At 37.0% G+C, this 22307-nt stretch overlaps 1 protein-coding gene across 2 annotated transcripts in view; it reads left to right on the forward strand.

Moving 5' to 3' along the window:
- Positions 1-22307, forward strand: part of CSMD2 (CUB and Sushi multiple domains 2) — a 1007626-nt gene that overhangs the window by 883039 nt on the left and 102280 nt on the right. For both annotated transcript variants that reach the window (XM_072610105.1, XM_072610106.1), the window contains 2 exons: positions 15383-15592; positions 20566-20754. In XM_072610105.1, coding sequence (XP_072466206.1) covers positions 15383-15592; positions 20566-20754 — 399 coding nt within the window. The remainder of the gene's footprint in view (positions 1-15382; positions 15593-20565; positions 20755-22307) is intronic.

The following is a 22307-nucleotide window of genomic DNA, read 5'->3' on the forward strand; positions in this document are numbered from 1 at the left end:
GAGAGTTGTGATGAGGGAGAAGTTATTGACTGCCGTTGATATCAGGCAAGGTTTCCTGGAGGAGGCTGCATTTGAATTGGATCTTAAAGGCTGGGTAACATTTAAACAGTAAGAGATGGAAGAGGAGAGAAGTCTACAGAGTTATGTAAATAAGGGGAGAGAGTTATAGGACTAGTTTTTAGTGAATTTGTCCCATGAGTAGTCCAGCTTTGCTGGAGCATGGAGTATGTGAAATGGAATAGTGATATATAATGTTAGAGAAATTTGAATACCATTCTAAGGAATCTGAACTTAATTTGGAACCTTGTGGCCCGTGGTTTATGAGTGTGTTGATTAAGACTAAAAAAGAATATTGAAATTCCGTCACAAGCAAGCATGCCATTCACGAAGCATGTATTTTGTGTCTAACTTTAAGATGACAATGAGTAATATGAAAAAATGACAAATAGGAACACTTAAGGTTCTTCTACACTCTGCAGTATAAGTTGTCTAATATTCATCAGAATAGATGACTGCAATAAAATGTACGATCTCATCTTCTGTGTGTCTGATCTTTCTGAGTACCCTTGGACTCTGTCACTCTCTGCATCTGTTCTTCCCAGGATTGCCCTTAAGGAAATCTTTTAGGTCTGTCACTCTGGGAATTGTTCTTGCAGCAACACTATCAGTTTTTGCAATCAGGCTGCCCTCATCTAATCTGGGAGATGAAAAGCAGTTTATTCCTGGCTGACCTTTCAAGTTCCCTGATACAGGTAAACTGTACTTTCTACTCTGTAAATAGGACTGTCCACATGCTTGCTTGGGAGTAGAGAAGCATAACTCATAGACTTAGAAAATTAGAGTTAGCAGACCTCTGAGAGAAGAAATGTGGGGTAATAAATAGAACACTGAGACTTGTTGCCAAGAACTGGGACCTTCATAAACTTGAGGCAGGCTGCCTAACTCCCTAATACCTGCTCCAGCAAAAAACTGAAATTCTCATTAGATCAAATAATGATCAGGAAATTCAATGAGAAACCACAGTAAATAAAATCTTCTATCCTCAAAAAAGTCAACTAGAAGCTCACTGATAATAGAAAAGGGGTCCCTTAAGCAAGGAGAGTGCTAGAGCAACCAGAGACTGCATACATGTAGTCTTCAAAGCTCTATATCCAGAAACAGTAAGAGTAAGGGGCTTCCCTGGGAATGACGCAGCGTGAGGACCTTGAAAGCCCTGGGAATCTGCAGCATGAAGCAACTGCCATGGTACTGATCAGTGCTTAGAGCAGGACAACCCAGGTCCAGAGGCTCTGAGGTCTCTAACACTGTGTCCTGAGATGCCCAGGAGGGGCTTAAGCCTGCGAGGTGTAGGTCATCAAAGGAACCCCAGACATCCAGACAAGAACAAGCAGAGTCAACCATCTCACCTAAAAGTGTGACAGGGTGTGAAGTGTGCCTCAAAGCCCTAATTCAGGAGCCAAAGTTGGAGAGACAAGAAAATCATTTACAACACCATGTGGAATCAAAAATTATTGCAAATCTAATTCCACAACAACCACAAACGGAGACTTAAAGGAAAAATGGGTTTTCTACAAAAATTACATGAAGAAGTAAGAAGAAGTAAGAAATAAAAATGAAATAAAAGCTTTGAGTAAAAGCTTTGGGAGAAGAATAAATAGCTTAGAAAAAGAAAGTGATAAAAACCCCTAAGAAACATATTTTCTGTAAAGTAGAATAGATCAAACAAATCCATGACTCCATGAAGCATATATATATATATACATACACACACACACAGTAGAACAAAATCAATAGATTGAAAAAGTGTAAGGAAATGTAAGATAAATGATATAAAAAAACTATCTTGGAAAGTAGGAGAGATAATTTCAGAATCACTGAAATCTTTGAAAACTGTGATTAAAAAAACCTTGTCACTATATTTCTGGAAATCATAAATAAAATTTCCCATTTCTCTGAGAACCAGAAAGCAAAGACAGAATCTACAAATCACCTGCTGAAAGGAACCCACAAGGGAAAAATCCAAGGAAGGTTATGGCAAAAATCCAGAATGCTTACATCTAAGGAAAAAATGCTACAAGCATCTAGAAAGCATAAATTCAGTTTCTTAGGAAATACAGTCAGAATCATGCAGTATATGGCAACTTCTATTAAAATATTAGAAAAGATCTTGAATACAATATTGCAAAAGGGAAAAGATACAAGCCTACAACCAAGAATAACTTAGCCTGCAAAGCTATGTAGTCCTCAGAGGAAAAAACAAATGAATTTTTAATGAAGTAGGAGAGGACTTTTAAGTATATCTAAGGAAAAACTATAGGAGCTTTGAAATATAAACATACGAGTCAAGAAAAACCTAGAAAAAGAAATTTATTTCAGCATTTAGAAGGAATTGTTTGATGAAATGCTAATCATGTTCTAATAAGGGAAGAAGAAATAAGTGTCCCTTCAAAACTGTCATATCTTCAAAGGGTATTGAGGGAGTTAAGTAAGAAAACTAGAGGTCTTGGGAATAGATTGGTTTTATTCTGAGGGTTTAAAGAGGGGAAAGAGAAAGGAGATAAAAGGAAGAAGAGTGTGGAACTTGTTCTTTCTTATAATTGGAGGGCATGAGAACTGGAGAAGAGGAAAAGCATGGAGTGAACATTATCATAAGGACCTTACTTTTATCTGAAATGTACAAAGGAACATTAAACATGTTCAAACACACACACACACACACACACACACACACACACACTCAAAGAATATGGTGTAGAAATTAACTCAGCAGGGAAACACAGTAATAGGGGTGAAGTTAACAGAGAGGATGATGTGAGGAGGAAATAATAATAAGGAAAACAACTCGTGTGTCCTGAAGAGGAAACTAAATAAGGGGCATTGTGGGAATTAGAATTTACGTGTACACCTTAGATTGTCTTTTAAACAATTGAGAAAAAATTGAACAAATTAAGGTATATGAATGTAACGGAATATTATTACACTCTAAAAAATGATAAAAGACATTATTTCAGAGAAGCCTTGGTAGAATGAGTTTAAAGAAAGTGAAGTGAGCAGAACCAGGAAAACAACTTGTATGTAGAAAACAATATTGTAAAGAAAACCAAGTTTGAAAGACTTAAGAACTCTGATGAAAGCAGTTCTCCAGCAGAGCTTTGATGAAATAAATTACCCACCTCTCAACAGAGTGGTGATAGACATGAGGTACTTTTGCTTTTTTGGACATGGCTCCTACGTGGGGTTGTTTTTCTTGGCAGTTAGGGTGTTGTTGTTGGGGTTTTTTTCCCTCTCCTTTCTCTCAATTAATTGTGAGGCAAGTGAGGAGGCAGGGGAAGTGTTGGTGATTGATTCCCTCCCCCTAACTCTTCCCCCCATCCCTGCCATCGAAATATTTTTTTAATACACAGAAGAGAACCAAAGGAAGTCCAGAAGGAAGCAGAGACAAGGCAGACAGTTTTAAAAGTAATGTAAAGTGCTTATAGATAGGTATCTCTAGATGAACATACACATATATATGTAGTACAGTATGCTTAGTAGATTTATTATATTTATACATATTATACATATATGTGCATATCTATCTACCTCCATTTCATGAAACTGAGTTACATGGTTTCACATATAATAATTTTTTGTGTGTTTCACTGTGTATATGGAAATATCCACTTTAGGAGTGTTTAACTTTAGAACAATTTTTTTTAAAGTAAAGAACTCTGGACTGAATCAAAAGACTTGAATTCTAATTCGAGTAATTTTTGGAAGTTACTTTCCCTCATTTATAATATGATGAAGTTGAATTAGTTCTTTAGCTCTCACATTCTATGTATTTATTCTTTTAAAATAATATTAACTGACATATAACAATTCGAATTTGCACAGAAAATTGTGAGGGAGGTGCTATGGGGTATTATTCTTACTATTTAACAGATAAGGAAGCCTAGGATTGGAGAAATTTAACTGCTTGAGGAAAAGAAACAAGATTTGAACTCAGATCTTCTTAATTCAAAGTCCAGAATTCTATCCATTCTTTAACTCTTCTCTACATCCCACTTGTTTCTAAACTTCTGAAAGCTAACCAGCGATTGCTCAGTTGCTTAATTCTGAGGTTGTTTTACAGTTCTTATCCTCTTCAACCTTTCTGAAAAACCTACCTGTTGACTTTTCCTTCCTTTTGGATGCTTATTCTTCCATCTTACACAGCAGTGCTGTTTCTGCTCCTGCCTTTCTGACTGGTCCTCCTCAGTCTTTTTTGTGGAGTCAGTCATCCATCTCTCACCTTATAAAGGGGTTTTCCTCAAGATTTTGTTTTGATCCCTTTTCTTACTCTGTTTATTCTCTGTTGGAATCTTGTCTTTTCCTGTGGGAACCGCTGTCATCTCTACACAAATGACTCCCAGATCTATATGAATCCCAGAAACTCTTGTCTGATCTCAAGTCCTGCATCTACAATTTGGATATTTCCATTTGAAACCTCAAAGTCAACATGGTTAGCATGGAGATAATCTTGGTGCAGTGTGTATAGCAAGAAAGAGTGCTGGATTTAGAATTAGGAGAGACCTGAGTTCATATGTCATCTGTGACCCTTGTTAGATGTGTGACTATGGGTAAGTCACTTAACCTCCCTAAGCTTTACTATCTTCCATAAACATGTAATGATAGTACTTGAAGTATCACAGAGTTGTTTTAAAGCTCAAAAAAAATAATGCATATTAAGATTCTTTCAAACTGTAAAGTGCTATGTAACTGTCAGTTACCATTTCTTTCTCATAGAAATCTGTGATTTCATTGATGGAGATGATTCTTCAAATGAATTATGATGCAGGTCATAATCTGTCCATGTCAATGCATCCTATGCTACTCTATCCATGACTTCCCATAAGTTTGCCATGAGGGATCCACCTATTGTGCTATATTATTCTTTTTTCATGATGTTGACTTATATCGAACTTGCAGTCCTTTAAAACCTTCAGTTTCTTCTCATGGACTATTGTCTGGTCAAATCTTCTGCCAGGTATACTAAAATTGATTTTCGTTATAATCTCTTGAAATCCTTTTGATCCTAATTCTGCCATCCAGAATGTTAGACAACCCTTTCAATTTTATTCATCAGTAATTTTGATATTTTTTGATAATAAATAGGAAATTTGATAATGTAAGTAATTTGGGGTAGATAGGTGGTGCAGTAGAGAGAGTGCTGGGCCTGAAGTCACGGAGACTCATGTTTATAAGTTCAAATCCAGCCTTAGACTCTTACCAGCTATGTGACCCTGGGCAAATTGCTTAATCCATTTTGTTCATTTTCCTCATCAGTAAAATGAGCTGGATATAGAAATGGCAAACCACTCCTGGTATGTTTGCCAAGAAAACCCCAAATGGAGTTACAAAGAGTTGGACATGACTGAAAATGACAGAACAACAAATTTTGATAAGCATATTATCTATTAAATCCAAGTGACTGATAGAAACATCAAACAAAATAAAGACAGAGCCAGACTCTTTGGACACTTTACCCCCTCCAGGTTAACAATAATCAAATAATCATTAATTAATCCTGGTCATTTAACAAGATCCACATCTGCCTAAGTCAACTTTTTCCCAGTTGAAAACATTTTGCATTATTGAAAAATATATCATGAGAGGATCTGTCAATGCCTGACTGAGTCAGTTAAAAAATCAACAGACAAATATCTGTTAAGTTCTTTCCATGTGCTAGGCGTTATGTTAGTGAGAATATGAGGACAAAAATGAAACCATGACTGCCCACACAAAGTTTATATTCTATTTACATTGTTAAAATTCATGTGTATCATGTGTATTATTCTTGCTTTACCAGCCTAGTAATCTTGTCAGGAAAAGAAAAAAGGTCTTAGTCTGGCATAAAATTTTATTGATGAACCCATGCTGGCTCTTATGCTTGCCACTGCCTAAGTACGCATAAAATATCCTTTTAATACTAGAATTCTGCCTGGATCTGGCATCAAACTCCCTGACATATAGTTTAAAGGATCCACTTCCCCTCCTTTAAAAATTCTGACATTCTCCTACTTTCATTCTTCTAATTCTATCCATAGCTAACTCTCAATTAAATTCTTATTACTTGAAATGAAGTAATGTACTTCAGTTAGGTGGAGAATCAATTCTTGGCTCTTCCCACTGCATTTTTCAAACTCAAACCCGCCTCTTAACTGTGCTAATCAACCAACAGGTATAGTTAATGTTGAAAGTTGTATCAGAGACGGAACATGAACCATAAATATGAGACAGCATGATGCTTACTTGCCAAGCCTAGAGGCCTGTATTGGGCTACCCGAGTCTTTCTTACCTCACCTCCCGAGGTCTTCGGCTGGCCACGCCGGATGCACGTATGAGAGAAAGGACGTTCCAGAGTCAAACAGGGGTTGAGCTTTATTACAGGGTTTCGGTTACAAGTGCAGGGGAGTCTTCTTTCTTAGGAGGAAGAGGGGGAGATTTCCTAAGGAGGCTAAGCTTAAGGGATTGGAAGTAGAAGTACAAGCGGGGAGAGAGGGGGAGGGGAGAGAGAAAAGAAAAGAAGCGGAGCCCTACTTTTCTCTTTGGCTCCACACGTGCTAAGAGAGCTTTTAGGCTTCCTCAATCCTACTTAATCTTCAGCCACACAGTTTGCATCTCAATACCATGCTGTTAGGTAACTAGGTGTGCTCCAATCCGGGACGACCTCGAGGGCAGGGAGACTCCACCCATCAGGTATCTCCGGGGGAGAGGCGGAAATACCCGAGCTAGCCGAGCTAGCTCGGTCTGACCTTCTCGAACCCCCGCTGTTCATGGAGGGCCTCGTAAGACTCTAAGATTTAGAAGTCCCACTTTTACCTGCCCGAGACTGTCCACACGGAATTGAGCTTCCAGTCCCAACACTTACTGAGTGTTTTCTATCTTCATTCTGGTCATTCTCCTTTAGCCTTAAGTAAACCTTATGTTAAATCCTGTTATCAGTGCCCTAAGTATCTAAGGAGTCTGATACTCCTTATGTCCAGTGGACTTGTCACTCTAGTCATGGAAGGTTTTAGCAAACTCCGTTCTTTTACAGCCTTTCAACATCCTTTTCTGTGTCTTAAATAGTACATCATGTGAAGAAGGTATCAGTACATATTTCTTCATGGAGAACAATGAAAATGGTTAACTCTTACTTGCTCACATATATGTATCTGTCCACACACAAAAGAAAATATATTCAGACATCTGTGTATGTATGTTTACAGATCTTTTCATGTTCAAACACATACATGCACACTGTCATTTACACATGTGTGAAACACATAGATGAGAACACAATTATGCAACTATATGCTTACATATGCCTGCACAAATATATATGTATGTTCATACCTCTGTCCTTCAGTTGAATCTGTATCTTTAGCTTGTACCTGTTTCCATTACTGGCAGAAATCATAGCCCTGCTGCTACTTAAACGGTCTTAGAAAGTTGTTGTGGTTGAAGAGATTATCATCTTGTGCCTTTCCTTTTGATAAGCCTCCTCAACTTACGTAGTCTGGTCCTTGGATGACCATATGTAGTCTGACCATAGGCCCATGCTTAAAGACCTCACAGCTTATTGGACTTTTTAGAGATCCCCAAAGAACCCAGGCTCATCTTAGGACCACAGTGAGCCACCAGAGTAAGACTGTAGTGAAAGTATGAATACTCAGAGACAAAACCACCTGTGCATACCAAGGGGACTCTTGATACACACAGAGGCAAGGACACACACACACACACACACACACCTGTCTGTATCTTAATATTTTGATATCTCTACATCTCATCTATCTGTTTGACTATCAACTTATTGATCTATCAATCTATCCACATGAACTTCAGTGTCTTTGTATATACAGAGGATAGAGCACATACATATACGTAGAGAGAATAACACATGAACACAAGACTGTACAAGATACTCAAACATTTCACTATTATATTTTCTGATGGAAAAGCATATGCCTATATATTTAATCATGTTCTTAGCAAAGCATGATGTGGAAATATTTCCTTGTAAATATGATTATTGTTCTTTATAAATTTTTGGAGTGAAGTTGATGACAAAGCATTATGTTAATATTTGGCTGATACACAACTTCGGTTATTGATTTCATGAGAGTATGTGAGTGTAGTACTTAGAACCTAGCTTGTATTAGGGTGACATTTAGCCACATAATAACAAGAGAAGAGCATTTCAGTTAAAAAGATAGTTTTGTTTCTGAGAAAAGTTTAGGGTGGTTATTTGCAAGAATTTTTGTTTAATCCTGGGCCTGATTCATTCTCCATTTGTATGACCTATGATAGATATGGATGAGTTTTATAAGTTTTCCATCTAATTGAGAGTCACAATCTGAACAATAGATATTCTTCACTTATTTTTCTTTCTTTCTCCATATGGAGAATTAGCCTATATCTTTTAGGTATCTCCTCTTCCAGGACATTTAAAGGTAATAATCAGGAGATCTGAAAATAATATTATTTGTTACATTTTCCAAGGAATCTTATATAATTTTGTTATGTGCATTAAACATATTTTGTCATAGGAGAGAGCTTAAGGTGACATTGTGCTGAATGGATTCAGATGCTCTTACTGTCAACACTCCAATCAAAGTCAAGTGCAAGTTATGTCATCATTTCTCTGATGTCTGGTCCTCTTCAAAAACAAAGGATGAACACAATTGTCAACATAGAGATTTCACTGAACTGAAAGCTCAGCAGTGTGAAATGGTAGCCTGAAGAGCTAATGTGACCTTAGAATACATTAAAAAGGAAATCATACATTTAGATCTGGAAGTTTAATGGAAGTTTAAATCCTTGATTTTACGGATGAAGTAACTAAATCCCAGAGAGGTGAATAACTTTCCCAAGTTCACACAGGTATCAATCAAATCCCAGAATGGAGATTCAAGCCCAAGTCCTCTGAATGTAAATCCAATATGTTTTCTTCACCCTGAAGGAAACTGTTCTGCTGTACACTTGTCATGGTCCAAAGATATCTGGAATATGGGGTTGAATTCTGGGCACCACAGGTGAAGTGGTGTTATATTAATATAATGGATGGAGAATGTCCAGAGGAGTATAGCCAAGATATAAAGTACCTTGACCATGTCATAGAAGAATCAATTAAAGTATCTTGGGAAAGTCATTTTACCTCTCCAAGTTTCAGTTTCGTGGTAAAATGAAGAGTTTGGAATTCATGTTTTCCGAGATCCTTTCCAGCTGTAAATCTATGATCCCATGAACTGGATTTTATGAACTGGAGAAGAGAAAACTCAGGGAGACTTGAAAATTGTCTTGAAGTTTTGAAAGATTTTCATGAGAAATTGGAATTAATTAAATTTGTTTTGTTCAACCCCAGAGATTAGAAGTAGTAGCAATGGGTGGAAGTGACAAAGAGGCAAATTTAGGTTTGATGTCAGGAAAAGATCCCAAAATATTATTTGGGAAATCCTTTCTGTTTCCTTTCCCTGCTTTCATCAAGAATACCCTTTATGCACATATAAATTACACTCATAATATTTGGTAAACTTAGAAAGCAGACAGATTAGAAGGTATTCATATTTTCTTGGGTCATTTTTAAGGTAATTAAGGTAATTTTAAGGTAATTAAGGTAAAATACATGTTTTCCCCCCAAATGTTTGGAATACAGATTTGTTTAAATATCTTGCCAGGCTTTGTGTAAATTTGTTTCTCCTACTTACCGATTTCCAAAGTTTTATGTGTTAATACTGCTCATAATTTCACTATTCTCCTCTCTAGTATTTTACAAAGGAGTATATATATTCTAAAAAGTATTTCCTGTGGTTACCATATAGAATTCATTAACGTTTGTTGGCTGTAACTAGTATCAGGATAGCATTACCAATAGACTAGGAAGTTGTAACTAAGTATATTAATGACTTTCTTTGCAGGAGGCAAAGAAAAGAGCTGGTTTCAATATGCATACAAAGACAATTTGATATTGTGGGACTTGCTTGAAGAAACCAGTATGGATGCCTAAGGAGCTTACCAACTGAATTTAGATGTTTAAAAGTGATGTACATAAGATAGAGGAAAGGCAGGTAACAGAGTGTGTCATGCAAAATCTCAGAATGAGCTGAGGTCAGTGAGTAAATCTAAGGACAGCAACAACAAAAAGAATTTTTGTGTGCTTTTAGCTTATTGGGGAAAAGAGAAAATCAAAGAAGTGACAAGCTTACTGCCATGTGTGAATGTGGATGATCACTGACAACAGAAAGTAGAGTTGTTCAGTTCGTATTTTGCTCATTTTCTCTTATAAAGAAAAGATTCCTTTAAATGAGTAAGAATGGAACTAAATTGGCTAATAGGGCTTTGGTATCCTGTATAATAAATGTAAGGAAACAGCAAGAGAGTAACTAAATTGATCAATTCAAGTCATGTAGACCAGATGAACTACATCCTCTGTAAATGATAGGGTTAGATTACATATCCTCTAAACCACAAGTCTACCCTCTTACAACCCACCCACTCCCCTTTATGCCTCCTCTCCTATCATATGTGCTTCCTCTCTGGTTTGGCTAGGTGACCCCAGCCCAAGCATGATCTGACTTGTTTGTCGCTGGCCCCCATTTGTCCTTGAACTGTGTGCCAGCAAGCAGCCCCCTTTCAGCTTCTCTTCATCCTTTCTTCCTTTCCCTACTTTCACAAATTAGAATTACAAAAAAACTGCTTTATGTAGAGGTCTGTAGAATGGCCCACTTATGTAAAGTGAGAATTGTTTGTAATTGGGAAGTATTTAATGTGAAAAAATACAATTAAACATAAATACTATCACATTGTAAAACTAACTCAACATTCAATGTGCAGAGATCCTTATTGTAGTTTAGTGGTCCCAGTTTCTATTTGACACCAGTGTTCTGTACCCCCTTCTTGCTTTAAATCTATGATCCTATGAAATAACTGATAGATGTGATTGATAACCCTGAAAGGCCATGGGAAGACTGAAAGAGGTATCACGAGATTAGAGAAGAGCAACTGCCATCTTGAAGAATGAAAAAGATAGAGTACAAACTCTAGGCTATTGAGCTTTCCTTTATTGCCATTGGGAAAATCTAGAAAGGTTAATAAATATCTAGCAAAAAGTAAGCAGTGATCTCAAATAGTCAGCATCATTTCATAAAGAACAAGTCATGTCCAACTAACCTTATTTCCTTTTTAAAAAAAGTTGCTGACGTGGCAGATCAGATACTATAAATAAATTTACTCAGATTATAGCAAAGCGTGAAGTTAATTATCTTATACTCTTTGTATGGAAAAGGTGGAGATATGGAGGCTTAGTAAATACAATTTTTAGTTGGATTTGTAACTGATTGGATGTCTGAATTCAAAAGATAGAGTAGTTGATTGTTCAGTGTCACCTTGGCAGGAATTCTCCCATAGAGTTCTACAGGGACCTGAGTGTAGCCTTGCACTGTTTATTTTTTTATCCAGGACTGAGATAAAGACAATACTCTTCAAGTTTGTCTTTGAGACAAAGCAGGGAGGGATAGCTAACAAACTACACTACAGAGTGAGTATCCAAAAAGACCCAGGTAGACTAGAACTTTAGGCTGAATCTGATAAGATGATATTCAGTAGGAACATTCAAAGCTTTACAATTGAGTTGAAAAAAATCAATTTCACAAGTACAAGGAGACATGGTTAGATAGCACTTGGATTAAAAAAAGATTTGGGAGCTCAAATGGATCATTGTTTTGTAGCAGTGGGAAAATATGCAATCTTGGATAGTATTTTTTTAATTTAAAAAGAATCTTAACATCAGAAAAAAAATTCCATTTACAAAGTAGAATATAAAAAGAGGCTAAAATAGAAAATTACAAATCTGTTTTAATGACCACTAGCTTTTTTAAAAGATATAAAAAATTCCAACATTACTTTCTTTTTTCCGCTTCAAACATTTTGAATTTAATAAACACCAAAAAAAGAACATTTCTATGTAAAAAGTAGAAAAAGGAAATTTTATGTGAAACTACAGTCTATTACAAACAGATTTCTAAAGTATATAATAAATATCACATGTATTTTCAAAGCTGTCCTGCCTGTCTTTTTCTTTCTGAGCTTCCTTCAGTTTTATTTTCTTCATTTAAATAAAATACTTCAATGACTTTCTTTTCTTCTTTTTTAGCACATCCTATTTCTTCTTCTGCTATCCTGTTTCAATTCTCCCTCCCCATAAAAATGAAAAATAAAATTCTTGGAACAAATAAGCATAATTGAGGGAAACAAATCCACATATTTACCATCTTTAAAAATGTATATTTCATTGTTCACCCTGAGTCCATCACCTCTATGTCAAGAGATGGGTAACATGATTGCTCATAAGTCTTCTCAAGTGGTGGTTGGTCATTGCACTGGTCAGAATCCTTCAGTCTTTTAAAGTTGTTTTTCTTTATAATATTGTTATTACTGTGCAAATTATTTTCCTTGTTCCGTTCACTTCACTCAGCATCAATTCATACAAGCCTTCTCTGGTTTCTCTGAAACTGGTCCCTAATATAATTTCTTATAGTTTAATATTATATGACATTTATATATCATAATATGTTCCGTCATTCCCCCAATTGGTGGAAACTTGCTTTATTTTCAGTTCTTCATCACAACAAAAACAAATTTCAATATTTATGAACATATAGGTTCTTTCTTTGATCTTTTTGGAATGTAGATTAGGATTGTGACTTTGGAAGTATAAGTCCAAATGACTTTCCATAATTCTTGGACCATTTCACAGTCCCACTAATAGCATGTAAATATACTTATCTTTCTAAAGCCCCTTTAACAATTGCCATTTTCCTTTTTTTCTTTCAAGATCTATGCCAGTATGATAATTTTTAAATTAATTTTTTAATTATGCATTTCTTTAATTATTAATTTCTTCATAGGTCTGCTGATAGTTTATTTTTGTTTGTTTGTTTAAAAATTGCCTGTCCATATCCTTTGATCATTTATCAAGAGTCATCTAGGTGACAAGGAAGATAGAGCTTTGGTCCTAGAATCAGAAAGTCCTGAGTTCAAATCCAACCTCAGACATTTACTAGCTAAAACAATCCTGGATGAATCACTTAAGTCTTTTTTTTTTGCCTAATTTTCCTTAATTGTAAAATGTACCTACCTCCCTGGGTTGTTATGGGGATAAAATGACATAATATCTTTAAAGTACCTAACACAGTACTTAGCACATAAATAGGAACTTGATAAATGTATCCTTCCTTCCTCATCTGTTGGGAAATGGCTTCCATTCCAATATATTTGAACCCGTTCATTTTGTATCTTGGTTATCAAACTTTTATCAGAGAAACTTGTGGCAAAGATTTTCTTTTCCCAGTTAAATTTTTACTTCTGGTTTTAATTTTGCTAAATTTGTGTAATTTTTTCAATTTTATATAGTCATAATTGGCTATTTTATCTTTTATGATCCTTTATATCCCTTGTCTAGTCACAATATCTTCCCCTGTCTAGAGAGTCAAAGGTATCTTCTACTGGTGTGAGATTTTAGTCTAGCCCTAACTTCTGCCAGACTTTTTGACTTAGGCTGTGTTAAGAAAGGCATACTGAAGAAATAATCCCTTTGTACTCTATCCTTGTCAAATCACATCTGGAATATTGCTTTTAGTTTAGGGTACCACTATGTAGGAATGACATTGGTTAGTTGGATAATTTTCACAGGAATGCAACCAGGATGATTAGTATAAAGAAATCTGAGAAGGGAAAAGGGAAGGGAGAAGGCATGAGAATTATCTTTAAGTATATGAAGAGCTGCTATAAGGAAAAGGGATTAGACTTTTCTAATCAGATACAGACTGCTGAACCTGGAGTGATACAAGGTGATTGCAAAAAGGACAAATTAATTTTATTATGAGAGAAAAAGTTTCTAACAATTAAAGATATCCACAAGCGGAACTGGTTGTTTCATGACACATTAAAGACAGAAAGAAAAGTTTCATATATACCAAAATAAACACAACAGCACTTGGGTTTGTTTTTTTTTTTTTTGTGGTAACAGATGACTTTTTTAAAAAAAGTGTGTTATACGCGTATCATGGAATAGTATTGTGTTCTGAGAAACTGTGAATAAGAATTCAGAGAAGTGTTGAAAGACTCATATGAACTGATTCAGAGTAAACATAACCAGGAAAATAATTGCACACAACTGCAATAATGTCGACAAAGCAATTCTGAGAAGAATCTAAACACGTTTTCATTGTAAAGATCCATCTTTGCCTCAGAGAACAAATGATGAATACACTTTAAAACTACAGATATCTGAAGCTGGTCTCTTTTTCTGGCTTTGTTTAACTGTTTTCTGTGTCTTATCAGGAATGGCCTGATTTAAACGTAAAAGATATCAATAAAGCATTTAAAAATTGTCTTTCTACTCTCCATCCTCATCAAAAGTCAGATCACTTGTCCTTGTCTTTCTTTCTTGTCTCTCCTAGAGTAACCAGTACTTAATAAATATTTGTTGAATTACCTTGAATAGACTGAACGCTACCAGCTGATAAGAGTTTTGTGTATAACAATATTATGCTGAACTTAAGAGGGCTTGTACTTCCCACAGTGTGAATAATTATCACCTCATGCATATGAAAGAAGCTTCAGGCTGCTTCCCTGATGGTCCTTTTTTTTACACTGGTGTAGGAGTAGTTTGAAACAAGCCTGGGATTCTGTATTTGATTAATAAGGGCAGAATTAAATATATGGAAGCAAAGACTATATAAGCTTAGAGAATGTTACCTCTCTGTTATTAGTATGGGACAGTCAGTATTTTGGGTATTTCCACAAGAGTATTTGCTTAGATGCAGAATCCTTAGCCAGTTGAAGATCACTGGATTTCTGGTATGGATTTCTCAGAGCTTTTGGGAATGACTTGAGGGAATAGGTGACTAGTTCAGATCTTGCTTTTATAGGAGTTTTTAGGCTATGACATGTGAACCTATTTCTATGTGAATGTGGGATACAGAGTAGGGTATCTCCACAGTTAGGCATCCATTGCCTGGAATGATGGTTGGGGTGTTTGAGAACCCTGGATCTCTGTTGCCCAGTATAGTTATGTCAGTGTTGAGGGTTGTGAGGGTTACCACAGGCAAATGTAATATCCTATCAGCATTAGTTGGGAAAGGAAAAGTGCCTGGAGAGAAGCCAATAAACCTAGAATATAGATGTGAATAGCTAGCATCAGGATGCTTGGGGATGAGAGTATCTAGGTTAGTGATCAATAGACATGATGCTTTCTGTGGATCCTGACATTTGGCTTAATCAGGAAAAGGTAATAGATTTTAGGTGGGTTGGAGCAGGATGTTAAACAATGACTAAAGAGCCTATGAGCTTATCTACTGATGATTCCTTTTTTTAGGAGCTCATATACAGTTCTTGAACTTCTCCACTGAGCCCAACCATGACTTCATTGAAATTCGAAATGGACCCTATGAAACTAGCCATGTGATTGGAAAGTTCAGCGGGAATGACTTGCCAGGCTCCCTTCTTTCAACATCTCATGAGACAACAGTCTACTTTCACAGTGACCACTCACAAAACCGTCCAGGATTTAAGCTGGAATATCAAGGTAAAGAGAATGAATGAATCTTTCCTCTCTACTCCATCACCCTTTGCTTTGACCTTGCTTCTTCTCACCCTCCTCCCCTACCAACTCTGGTCCAGTACATTTCAGAGAGAAGAGGAGAATAACAAAGGAGAGAAAGATTCAGGGAAAATTGGGAGAGAGAAAGGGGAAAAAAAGATAGTCAAAATAGCTTAGTTTTATTCCCAGTTCTGTTACTTACTAGTTGTGTCAGGTAACCTCCTCAATTCTGTAATCCATAAAATGAAAATAATTCCTGCCCTGTTTTCCAAATGGAGGACTATTGTGAGGGTCACAAGGAATACAACTGTGAAAATGTTTTATAAACATCAAGTAGTATAGAAATGTAAAAAAAAAAAAACAAAACAATTGACCTATTAAAAACTCTTAAGGTGGAAATGTCTGGCGTGGTAGAAGAGAGAACAATTCTTTGAGAAGGCTACTGGGAAAGGGGAGGGGGGTTATTTGCCCTAATATTATGCAGCATAGGTTTTGGCTTCTCTGCCCACGCTAACTAAATGGACTTTTAGGAAACCCTCAAAGGCTATGCGTCAGAGAATTGAGGGTAATCTATGTTTGAGGCCTTGCCCATAGAGGCAAAACCATGGAGTCAGGGGATAGATGGTGAGGAGCAAGGGAATTTTTTTTTTCTTCTTCCCCTCTCAGGCTCTTTGGCCTTGGACTCTGTCAAAAGATAAATACAATAGTTTGGGATATATGGAACCTTAGTTTAGCTTTTCATGGCTGTACGATCAAGATTAGGATTATCCATTTCCTTATTATTTGGAGGTGGTTTTAAGGCTACATAAAATCACAGACACCCAGAGCTAAAAGGGACCTCAGAAACCAACTAATCCAATCAATCAATAAACATTTATTAAGCATTCACTATGTGCCAGATACTGTGCTAAGTGTTGGTGATTAGAAAAAAATACAAAACAGGCAAAGCATAGCCCCTGCCCTCAAGGACCTTACAGTATAATGGGAAAGGCAACATGTAAGCATATATATACATAAAACAAGCTATGTGCAGGATAAATAGAAAAATAATTAACAGAGGTAAGGCATTAGAATTAAGAGGGGATGGGGAAGTCTTTCAGTGAAAATTGGGATTTTAATTGGGACTTGAAGGAAACCAGGGAGGTCAGTAGTCAGAGGGAAAGAAGGAGAGTATTCCAGGCATGGGAGACAGCCAGAGAAAATGCCTGGATCTGAGAGACATAGTATCTTATTTGTGGAACATCCAGGAGGACAGTGTCACTGAGTTAAAAAGTACCTGTTGGGTAGTAAGGTGTAAGAAGACTGGAAAGGTAGGAAAGGGTTAGGTTATGAAGGGTTTCAAATGCCCAACAGAACATTTTGTATTTAATCCTATTTAATTCCTAAAATAGGAAGCCACTGAAGTTTTTTCAAGTGACATGGGGTAACATAATAAGACCTGTGCTTTCTGAAAGTTATGCTAGTGGCTGAATGGTGGATGGATTGGAGTGGGGAGAGACTTGAGGCAAACAGACACATTGAAAGGCTATTGTAATAGTCCAGATATGTGATGATGAGGGCCTCCACTAGTGTGGTGGCAGTGTCAAAGAAGAAAAGGAGGTATATTCAAGAGATGTAGCAAAAGTGAAACTTTGGTAGCAGCTTGGATATGAGGGATAAGAACGAGTCTAGTTTGACTCCTAGTTTGTAAGCCAAAAGATGGAGAGGATGGTGTGTCCTGATTTGGGAGTCACCAATATAAAGATGATAATTAAATTCATTGAAGCTGATGGTATCATAAAAGAAGTAGTATAGAGGGGGAAGAGAAAAGGGCACAGGTCAGAATCCTGAGGAATGCCTACAGTTTAGAGGGTGTGATCTGGAGGATAATCTAGCAAAGGATACAAAGAAGGACCAGTCAGATAGGTAGGAGGAAAACCAAGGGAGAACAACATCCTAAAAACTTAGAGAGAAGAGAATATCAAGGAGGAGAAAGTGATTAACAGTGTTAAAGACTGCAGAGAGATCAAGGAGAGTGAGGATTGAGAAAATGCCATTTGATTTGGCCGTTAAGAGATCATTAGTAACTTTCGAGAAAGTAGTTTCAGTGGAATGGTAAGGTCAGAAGTCAGATTGTAAAGGGTTAAGAAGAGAGTAAGAGGAGAAAGTGGAGGCACCTACTCCACATGACCTTTTCAAAGTGTTTACCTACAAAGGGCAGAAGAGATATAGGACAATAATTATTGGGGATAGAAACACTAGCTGTGTTTTTTTTCAAGATGGGGGAGACATGAGAATGTTTGTAGGCCATAGGCAATGAGTCAGTAGGGAGAGAATGAAAATAAGTGCAAGAGTGGGAATGACAGAGGAAACAATCTGTTGGAGGACACAAGTTAGAATGGGATCACTTGAGCAAGTAGAGGGGAGAGCCAAGCAAGGCCACTTCATCACGTAAAATGGGTGAAGGAGGAGATATTGCCAGGAAGCACCTATGTAATAGGAAATGATGAAGAGGGAAGAGGAGGGAATTCATAGCAAATGGTCTGAATTTTTTCTGTCAACTATGAGGCACAGTTCTCAGCAGAAAGTGGTGGAAGGAGAAGCCCTGATGTTTGAGGAGGGATGAAAAGGTTTGGAAGAGTTGCTGTGGAATGAGCTAATGAGGATGGTATAATAGGATTGCCTAGCAGCAATGAGGACACAGTTGAGGTTGTGTAACATAAATTCATAGTGGACCCACCTTCGTTCAGCAGCATATGTATAGGAGTGAAGGTGGCAAATGGTGGGAGTGATCCAAGGCCAAGGTTTGGCCAAGTGTAATCAGCCACATGACAAGGCAACTAGAGATTCAACACAGGAAGGCAATGTAGAGGTGAATTAGTTCACCAAGGCATCAGGATGGGAAGAAGAGGAGAGTTTTGTGAAGGGGAGATGGCCTGGGAGAGAATTGAGGGGTCAAAGGATTAGAGCTCACATTGTTGAGAAGGAATGGGGTTTTTAATGGAAAGTAGAGGGAGAGGCGAAAGGCTAATAGATAATGGTCAGATGGGGAGATTCTGGAATGCTTGAAAGTAGAGATGGTTAATTTGTATGTGATGACTAGATCAAGGGTATGTATGTCCATCTTTGTGTGTGGCTGAGGTGGAATGGAAAAGTAGGTCATGGGAAGTGAACTATTCTTCCTCTCTATAACATGTCAACAATGATTACCTCCCCTCTACTTGAGGACCACCTGAACACAGCATGATACAGAAGGAAAACTCTTGATTTAGAGTTAAAGGACCTGGCCTCAAAACCCAGATTTGCCACTTGCAACGTACTGACTTTGGTCAAGTTCACTCTTTTCTTTGGGCCCCAGTTTATTCATCTTTAAAATAAGAGATTTGGACTAGATGATCTCTAAGGTATCTTCGAGTTCTAAATCTATGATCTTCCAAATCCATTAACTATTGATAGAGTGTATTAAACTTCTGAATACCTTTGATTTCTAGAACATTTTCATTTATATTGAATCAAAATCTGTGTCTCCGTAACTTCCACCGACTTGGTTCTAGTTCACTTCTATCTAATTTGGTTTTGTTTCTGCCAAGTGTTAGGCATGGGGAAGGTACAGAATTTAGAAATACATAGTCCCTGCTACCATGGAAGTTAAAGTTGATTTGATTAGAATTCTATTGCCTTCAAAGGATACAATGGAACTATAATACAAACATATGATAAACGCATTAAAGAAATACTGGCAAGTACTATGTTAGGTTCTAGAGGGGAAAGGATTACTACTGATTGAGGGAATCAGGGAAGAATTACTAGAAGAGGAAGCATTCAGAATGGGCTTTAAGGAATAAATCAAATGAATCCAAAAGAACAAGAATGCAGACTTAACCACAAAGCATGTCACTAATTTTGTAAAATTGCATTTTCTTGTTCTGTAGAAAGGGAATAGGATAGTAGGTTTCATTACTCTGTGTATGACTTTGACGTTGAGGTACACATTTTGCTCTTGTATATGGGAAGCAAGGGTCAGGATGAAAGTCATGATTCCCATATCTTATTCTGGGGAATTAAGTGTGGACTTGCTAATGTAGTAGACCACTGAAAGAGCACTGATCCCTGATGTTTATTAGTGAGGATAGTAAAGGAAATACAGAAGAGAAATGAAAAGTATTCATGGGCTGGGTTGGCCTTCCCCTGAGGCAGTCTATTATTAGCTATGCAGGGATTTGATTCATTGGTTAGTTAGTTTTTTCTCCATAATAGATTGAAAAAGCAATTTGATGACTCTAAGCACCAGAAGAAAATTCCTAGCAACTGCACGAACTATTCACCTAAAAAGGGGAATTCTTATATTACATATAAGCATATAACTCTACACTGGACTAGAATAGGTATCAAAGGTCCTCTGTTCTCTCTCTCTTCTCAGAGCCAGAGCAACTCTAAAACAGCCTAAAATGTAGGAGCTCTTCTTTCCAGGCTTCCAGTACGTTCAAACCAAGAGACTTCCATTTTTATTTATAGTGGGCGTCAGCATCTCAGTCTATATAGAAAGTTCTAAAAAGGGATTGGACTTGCTCTTCTTGATTCCAGAGGTCATAACTAGGAAGTGATTGGAAATTGCAAAGGAAAGTTTAGGTTTGATTTGGGTAGGGAGTAAAATAAAACTTGTAGCAATTTTAAACTTCCAGAAGTAGAATAGGAGGGAGTTTGTTTTTCCTCTCATTGGGAGTATTCATACAAAGGTTGGATGACCACTTCAAATCTACATCAAATATGTTGTACAGAAGATATTTTTCAGATATGGATTAGATAAAATAACCCACTGAGGTCCTTTCCTCTGAAATTCTGAGTCTAGTGAAAACCTTCTGTGGAAAGTTTGGGAAAATCCTGGTATCTCAGAAGAAAATTCAAATTTTATATGAATGAAAATCTAAAAGGTAAAGTCGAACAGAAGTAATTTAACAAATTTTTCTTTTTGTTTCCAGCCTATGAGCTCCAAGAGTGCCCAGACCCAGAACCCTTTGCCAATGGCATTGTAAGAGGAGCTGGATACAATGTTGGACAGTCAGTGACCTTTGAATGCCTCCCAGGATATCAATTGATTGGTCACCCAGTGCTTACCTGCCTGCACGGCACTAATCGGAACTGGGATCACCCTCTGCCCAGGTGTGAAGGTATGGTGCTATTTGTAAAATGGAGAAAGTCAAACAGCTGAATCACAGGGGTAGAAGCAAACATGGTTTAAGTGCCAGGAATGGTAACAGTACTTCTTTTTTGATACCAGCTGCAATTAACCAATATATTTAGCCTATAAGAAGTGGCAACATTTCTAGTATTTGATCCTTTATATGAGCCATACTTCCATTGTCAGAGACAATAAATACAAGAAGGGAGGGAAAAGAAGCAAAGTCGGGTGTTCAGACCAATGAAAATGTGGTTACAGGGGTCTTGTTCTACAGTTGCCTTTCTCTTTATGTGTGTATATCTATGTTCTGTTGCTGACTCCAACCTTTTCATCACTCAGGTTCACAACCTTAAAGTTATCCTTGACTCTTCCTTTTTTCTCAAGCTCAAAATCCAGTCACTAGCCAAGCCTAGTTGACAGTAATCCCATAACATTTTTCACATTTATCTCCTTTTCTCTATTTACCTCTACTTTAGTTCAGACCCTCCTTTTCTCTTCCTTAAACTGTTGCCATAACATCCTAATAGACTTCCCTGCCTTCAAACACTTTCCCCTTCAGTCTTTCCTCCACATAGCTGCTACCAAATTGATATTTATAAAACACAGATCTGAGTATGTTACTGCTCTATTAAAAATTGTCAGTGACCCTCCATTGTTTCTAGGATCAAATAAATAATCCTCAGCCTAGTTTCTGTCTTTCCATTTTCTTATTACTCCCATGTAACACTTTTCATCCACGTAAAACTGACCTGCCAAGATGTTCCTTTCCCTAGCATCCCATCTCTCACCTGCATGCTTGTGCCCAAATGGTTCCACATGTCTAGAATGTCCTCGCATGGAGCCTCTGATTTCCTTCAAAGTCCATCCTTTTACATAAACCCTTTCCTGATGGCCCCCCTCTTTAAACAATGTGGTATTTACTTCCTCAGGTATATTTCATACTCTCTCCTCTCTTTCTGGGCTGTTTTGTTTTTGTTTTTGGCACTTAATAAATCTCTGGCCAATTGAATCTGATTGAATTGAATGGGATTCTGTATTCCACTCCTATCCTCAAAGGGCAGCTAGCAAAGAAATGTCCTATGTGTGTCTATCCTCCAGGATATATCTAGTATGTTGGAAGCTGTGCTGAAAATCACTCGAAGGTGATAAAAATTCAGTCCATCAGCAAACATTTATTAAATTCCTGCTGAGGGTACAAAGACAGAAATGAAACAATTGTTGCCTGCTTCAAGGAGTGTACATTTTATGTGAGGAGAAAATGTGTGTGTATTTATACATATATATGATATGTATACATGTGTATATGTATATATACACATATAAAACATATACATATATACATGTAAACTATATGCAATATAATTCAGTATATAAAATATATACATAAATGTATTTGTATACATATGTGTGTGTATGTATATACATATATATGTATATATATATAAAACCTGTTCTAAATATGAGTTAATTTTGAGGGGGAAAGCACTAGCAGCTGAGGGGAGTGGAATCAGGAATCTAAGAGGCAGAGGTAGGAGGGAGTAT

This window comes from Notamacropus eugenii, chromosome 5, assembly GCF_028372415.1.
Source record: "Notamacropus eugenii isolate mMacEug1 chromosome 5, mMacEug1.pri_v2, whole genome shotgun sequence".
In the NCBI taxonomy this organism is placed as follows: domain Eukaryota; kingdom Metazoa; phylum Chordata; class Mammalia; order Diprotodontia; family Macropodidae; genus Notamacropus; species Notamacropus eugenii.